This window comes from Quercus suber, unplaced genomic scaffold, assembly GCF_002906115.3.
Source record: "Quercus suber isolate HL8 unplaced genomic scaffold, Cork oak 2.0 scaffold_1611, whole genome shotgun sequence".
NCBI lineage: Eukaryota > Viridiplantae > Streptophyta > Magnoliopsida > Fagales > Fagaceae > Quercus > Quercus suber.
In genome coordinates, this window is record NW_027070974.1 from 1 (window position 1) to 6426 (window position 6426).

At 34.7% G+C, this 6426-nt stretch overlaps 1 protein-coding gene across 2 annotated transcripts; it reads left to right on the top strand.

The window, feature by feature from the left end:
• Window positions 1-1969: 1969 nt before the first annotated feature.
• On the top strand, window positions 1970-5910 carry LOC136066027 (amino acid transporter AVT6C-like). Of its 2 annotated transcripts, XM_065769887.1 has the most exons (6): window positions 1970-2108; window positions 2209-2613; window positions 3715-3867; window positions 4004-4207; window positions 5105-5570; window positions 5683-5910. In XM_065769887.1, exons 2-6 carry the CDS (start codon window positions 2232-2234, stop codon window positions 5789-5791), a joined length of 1314 nt encoding a protein of 437 aa, XP_065625959.1. In that variant the 5' UTR covers window positions 1970-2108; window positions 2209-2231; the 3' UTR covers window positions 5792-5910. The 2 variants fall into 2 exon arrangements, with proteins under 2 accessions (XP_065625959.1, XP_065625958.1); XM_065769886.1 differs by lacking the exon at window positions 1970-2108 and having other exon boundaries at window positions 2157-2613.
• Window positions 5911-6426: the final 516 nt, after the last annotated feature.

Sequence of the window (6426 nt, forward strand, 5' to 3'; positions counted from 1 at the left end):
GGGAAAAAAAAAAAAAAACCCACCAGATCACTGCCACATCCACCGAGCGAAACCATCATCAGCAATCTTGAGTGAAACCATCATCGGCGACATTGGCAACCCACCAATCTTCACCGAGAAACCCACCAATCTGCAGCGATTTGTACCCACCCCAATTGTATGATCTAGCTACCTCTTTCTCCACCAATCCCCACCACACATCCATCATCCACTCCGACACTCTTCAGCGCTTGCAAACTCGCATTCAACGCTTTCCACCTATTCGCCGCGTTGTTCATTGTCATGCTATCCAACGGCATCATCATGGAGAGATCGGCTCGTGTCATGGAGAGATCGGTTCGGAGTTACGGCGAGAGCTCTGATGTGGTGCATGATGCTCAACGCCATGGAGTATCTGAGAGTGTGATAGAGAAGAGGGAGAAAGAGAGGAAAGTGTGAGACTGTGAGAGACAGAGAAAAACGGAGAGATAGATGAGAGATGAGAGAGAAAAAAAAAGCTGAATAACATATTAATATTACTTTTGGCATAGTACTACAGTGCCATCTTACATGTAAAATTTGCAATTTCTCACTTTTGGCCTTCCAACTGCTGGGTGTATTTTGGGCCAAAATGCCAAATGTTGATTGCATTTGACATTTACAAGGCCGGCTAGGGATGCTCTAAAAAATCACTTCTATCAACGATTGTAAATGCCATAATATTTAGCATTGATAAACAGTGCAATCACAAATTTAAGACCGCACTGTTCACCAATTGTAAAACTTATAATATTTTTTTTTTTATTTAGTAGGGCCCGCTTTCTTTTCTTATTTTTTTCTTTCTCATTTCCTTGTTTTATTTCGTCTCTCATTCTTGCTTTGAGAGCCATAGATATCTAACACTCCAGTCATAGAATGGAATACAACCATTTCTCTGCTCTCTCTCTCTCTCTCCCCCTCTACTCGATGTCTCTGCCTCCCTCTCTGTCTCGGCAATGATTGTGTGGGTTATGGATTTGGTGTTTTGGATTTGACTGGCATGGGCATTGGCGTGGGTCTTTGACTGGAGTGGGAATCGGCATTGAGGGTAGATCGGCATAGGTCATCGACTAAGAGTTTGGCGTGGGTCTCTGATCGGTGGGTCTTCGATCGCGTGGGTCTCTCTCGGTGGTTGTTTTCCTTTTTCCTTTTCCGATTGTTGGTGGTGATGAGGTTGTGGGTTTGTGATTTGGTTGTGATTTTGGAGAGTTGTTTTTCTTTTTCTTTTTTCGGTTGTTGGTGGTGAATGGTGATGAGGTTGTGAGTTTGGGTTTGTGATTTGGTTATGATTTTTGTGGTTGGTGGTCATGGTTATGGGTGGTGGTGACAGTGGCAGTTGTTGTAGCTGTGGTGGCGCCGGTGGGTGGTTTTTTTTTTTTTTNCTTCCCTTAATGGGAATGCTCTTAGTCTATTAGTAATTTTGTTGTACCATAGCCATTATATATAAGAGTTCAAATTTAATTTTAAAGTATAGATTTGTGATCAAGTTAAGAATTGATAATTCATTCATCAAAAGAAAGGAGAATAGTACTATTACTAATTTAACTATGGTACATAGCATAGATAATATTAAATATAGAGAAAAAATATTTATTTATTTTTTGTTCAGCTCTTAAAGCCAACTCTTGGCTCTGCTACGGTTTAAAGAAAAAATTGTTCAAACTATAAGATTAGCACTATTAAAAAGTACTAGTATAGAAAGAGTGATATGGTTAATCTACACCACTTAATTAGTGAGAAGGACAAAAATTAGTTACAATACTTAGTTGTTATTTTTTAGATTTTGCTCTTAAAATTTAGCTGTGTGGCTTATTTCTTATTAGAGGAAAATATATTTTTAGTTAAATACAGTTATACAGCTGAATCTTAAAGGAGAATATAAAGAATAAAACTTAATTACGAACCTAAGTTTTACCCGAATGAGAAATGGTATCCTTTCACCACCATATTGTTCTATTTCATTTTCATTCTGACTTCAAATAATAGATTTTAAAGAAGAAGAAGATGATGACGGCTACGACAGGATAATGCCCCTTACATAAATAAAGATATTTCTATGACCAGTGATTTTCATATCTTCAAATAATATGGTAAGCATATCATTAACTTTGGGCCTTGTGGGGTCGTTCTTTCTTGTATTATTTGCACAAATATAGTATTTAATGCACTAGACAATATCATGGAGAGCAGAGTCTCCAACCTTCCAAAACTAAATGATGAAGCTAGATCAGCAAGACGCAAGAATGGACACCCCACTACTAGAAGATGTCTTGGAAAATCAAAATTCTTCACAGGGTGCATCGATTTCTGGTGCAGTGTTCAACATCACCACCACCATGATTGGAGCTGGAATCATGTCTATTCCAGCTGCTATCAAGGTCTTAGGCATAGTTCCTGGGTTCCTTCTCATTTTAGTTGTAGCATTTTTCACAGAGGTCACGGTGGAATTCCTATTGAGGTACACAAAATCTGGCAAATCCACCACATATGCTGGTATTGTGGGTGAGTCATTTGGTGCTATAGGATCTGTTGCGGTGCAGATTTGTGTCATCATCACCATATTTGGTGCACTGATCATTTATCTTATTATAATTGGTAAGCTTGTAATTCACTTGGTTCAAGAATCCAAAATCTTATCTCCCCCTCTTTCTATCCAAATCTTCAATTTCTTATTCTTAATGATCTGTTTGAGTTTATTAAATGAGTAAAAGTGTTTAAATATCATTTCCCTATTCTTAAATATCATTTTACTCATACTTATGTTTGTTTAATATTTTTCTTTCTTTACTTGAGTTTTACTATCTCTGTTGTGTTCTATCTCATTCTTTTAAGGTCTCATTCTAATGTCAAATAAGAAGAAGACAATCACCATTCACCCATATCAAAATGATGTCATTTGAGTGCAATAGATGCCAATCAAAATTTTACTCTCAAACAATAGATTGTTTTGTTATTTTTTTTATTTTTTTAACTAAAGTGGATTGAAAATTTAGGATGTCATTTATTCTTTTTTTAACCATTCGCTAGTTATCATAGAAGATAGGGAATATAAACTTTGAATGTTTCTATTAGAAATATTAAGAGGGCTTAATTAAATTATAAAACTCAATTATTTTATTTCATTAAGCATAGAGTTTAATATGACCCTATCTAGTGGATAAACTTTGAGATTGTTTCTAGAAGCCAACATAATTTTTTCTCTCTTTTTATAGCATTTCTTTTGGACGGTGATGCATTACCCCATTTGGGCCATTTCCATTATACGCGGCACACTTGTACACTACTTTTTTTTTGCTGAATCACTTGTACATTACTTTGATAGTGATGGTGGGGTAATGATATAATTGTGTTACCATCCATTGGACCCACCCCAGATAGCAATTATCAACGCTATCAAACTCTTTGCCCTTTTCTATTTTTTAGACAAATTAGAGGTCAATATATATCTGCAGCAAATATAAAATTAAGTGCAACTTTATAAAGCATGCTAGACTACAACTACAATAATGTTATATTCCTTTGGGTAAAGATTGAGTCAAGTGCTCTGTGTGCTGGACTCAAGCCAATTCTTATTTCTTATTCTAAAATGTGACCCTGATCTAATATTTCATCACGATATAATAATTAGTATAGCAAATTTATTTGCAATTTTATGTATTAACAATCTTACTGTTTAGATTTACAAATTTATCTTAGGGGATGTCTTATGTGGAAGTAAGTCTGGAGAAACCTTGCACTTAGGTATTCTACAAGAATGGTTTGGCATTCACTGGTGGAACTCACGTGCCTTCGCAATTCTATTCATTGTGCTCTTCGTTATGCTTCCACTAGTCTGGCAAAAACGTGTAGGTCAGAAATTTTTCTTCAATGGTGGATCATATATATGGTCCAAAATGTTTTAGAAGAATATATTGTGACTTAGAATAAGCAAATCATATATTTGAGTTTTATAATTGATTGTTGCATTTGCATGTTCCTCTTGCAGATTCTTTAAAATATACTTCAGCAATATCCATTTTGCTCGCAGTGCTCTTTGTTGTCATATGCTCGGCAATGGCAATTCAAGCATTGTGGGAGGGAAAAAGTACTCAGAAACTGAGATTACTACCAGATTTTTCCAAAGTCTCAGTATTTGATCTTTTCACCACTGTTCCAATCTTTGTCACGGGTTTTGGATTCCATGTCAATGGTAAGGGTACATAAATATTGTGACATGTTTTAATTATGATGTTCATATGTGCTACAAGATTAAGTCCAAAACTTTTAGAGGCATTTGTCCTTTGAAAGTTAACAAAACAGGTTAGTACTTTTTCCTAAATGGCTGTCAAGATATGTTGAAATAGATCTTTTTGTAGAGATTTGTCGCTGCGGAAATTTTGTCAAAATAGGTTTGTGATAAATCTCACCACACTCAAGTAAAATACTTAAAATGAGTTATCAGTAAAATAGAAACTTTTATTGATACTTAATACATTGCACACTTTGTTACACACACCACTTTTTACTATTTCACCCGCTGCTTAATTCCTTACGCTTATCTGCTATCACTCTTTCTTATTGGATACAATACTTCTACTGGATATTGGATGTCTCCATTCAATCCGTAGCTAGCCTTATATGGAACTTACGAAGGAGACAAGAAAACAAAGCATTAGATGCTACCACCTAAAAGCAAAGTACAAAATCATATCACCTATAGCACCTACACGTTTATGGCAACAATTTTACTAGTCAAAAAGTTACAATTAATTAAAGCAAAAAGTCTTTCCTTCTCACATGAAAAACGTGTAGAAGTAAATCACACATGCACAAAAGTTATCCCCGACCTAATGGTACAGAGTCGGTGATGACTTCTACACTTTTTATTTATTTATTTATTTAAGATTAAATATTACAAAATAAAGACGTAGTATTTTGCATATTGTTAAATCTAAAAAAATAAAATCTTTAACCATAAAATAAATTCAAATGAAAAACCCTTATTCCCTAAAGTTTAGAAATGTCAAGAATGTATGAATACATCTAATGTTTTGTTGTTTTTGTTTTGCTCTATATACAACATGTAATGTTTAATGGATGATTGCAGTTCATCCAATTCGAGTAGAGCTTGGTAAGCCTACAGAGATGAGCTTAGCAGTTCGGATTTCTCTTGCAATCACTGTTGCCATTTACTCTGCCATTGGTTTCTTTGGGTACCTATTATTTGGAGACTCAATAATGTCTGATATGCTAGTAAACTTCGACCAAAATTCTGATACCACCATCGGTAAATTACTTGATGTAATTGTTAGACTAACCTATGCAATCCACCTCTTGCTTGTGTTTCCCCTGTTGAACTTCACCTTGAGAGCCAACATAGACGAACTTCTTTTTCCAAAAAAGCCAATTTTGGCCTCAGATACTCTCAGATTTGTGTCCCTCACTTGTGTTTTACTTGCCATCACATATATAATCGCAATAGCCATCCCAGACATATGGTTATTTTTTCAGTTCATGGGGTCGACAACAGTTGTGTGCCTCTCGTTCATTTTCCCTGGTGCAATCATACTTAGGTACCAATTTCTAGTTACTTTCTTGTACCTTTAGATGACACTTTCAAAAAAATAATTAAATTTGTGCTGTGCTTTCTGTAAACTTATCTGTTACTATTTATTTTTTGGGCAGGGATGTGCATGGTATATCAACAACAAGGGATAAGATAATCGCAATATTGGTGATTCTTTTGGCTGTGGGGACAAGCACAATTGCCATATCCACCAGTTTGTACGGTTAAATTGGAACCGTTTGATATATAAATATATGTTCCTATCTAAACTTTTTTCCAATTCAATTTGGAGATTATAAAATAGTCAGCACTCCTTTATAATTGAGATTTGAAACCGGGTTTTGAAATTCGAGTCTCATTCTTCTAGCTAGCAAACTATGATTTTTTTTTTTAAGAGTCAATTACATAATTCTGAAAATTTACATGATTGCCCGGAAAAAAAATCACATGATTAGTTGTTTGAGGGGGAAAAAAATCACATAAAACAAACAATCGACCACAGGTTATGACATTTCAATATTATGATCTTCAGAATTTAGTGGGTTTTAATTAGTTTAATTGGTAAAGTCTCTAATTGTTGAATAAGTGATCTGAAGTTCAATTTTTACCTATACCAAAAATTAATTACTATCTTGGTCTGAAGATTTGATCTTCAGAATTTACGGGATCTATTTCTCATATTATATCAATTTAAATCACATTCGGCTGGCTAAAATTGTTTTTTCACAACAATATTCTTCAACTTTTGGAGAATCTCCACGAATAAGGGTGAAAGTTCCTTAATTTGTGGATTCGAACAAAAAAAGCATAAATGTGTTAAGCCAAAAAACGCATATGATTCTCAAAAAAAAAAAAAAAAAAAA

Bases quoted from the DNA above. Each gene is read 5' to 3' on its own strand.
- LOC136066027 (XM_065769887.1), top strand. From the start codon at position 2,232: ATGATGAAGCTAGATCAGCAAGACGCAAGAATGGACACCCCACTACTA. The intron at 2,614-3,714 runs GTAAGCTTGTAA...AATTTATCTTAG, and splicing joins CATTTATCTTATTATAATTG to GGGATGTCTTATGTGGAAGT. The intron at 3,868-4,003 runs GTCAGAAATTTT...TTCCTCTTGCAG, and splicing joins AGTCTGGCAAAAACGTGTAG to ATTCTTTAAAATATACTTCA.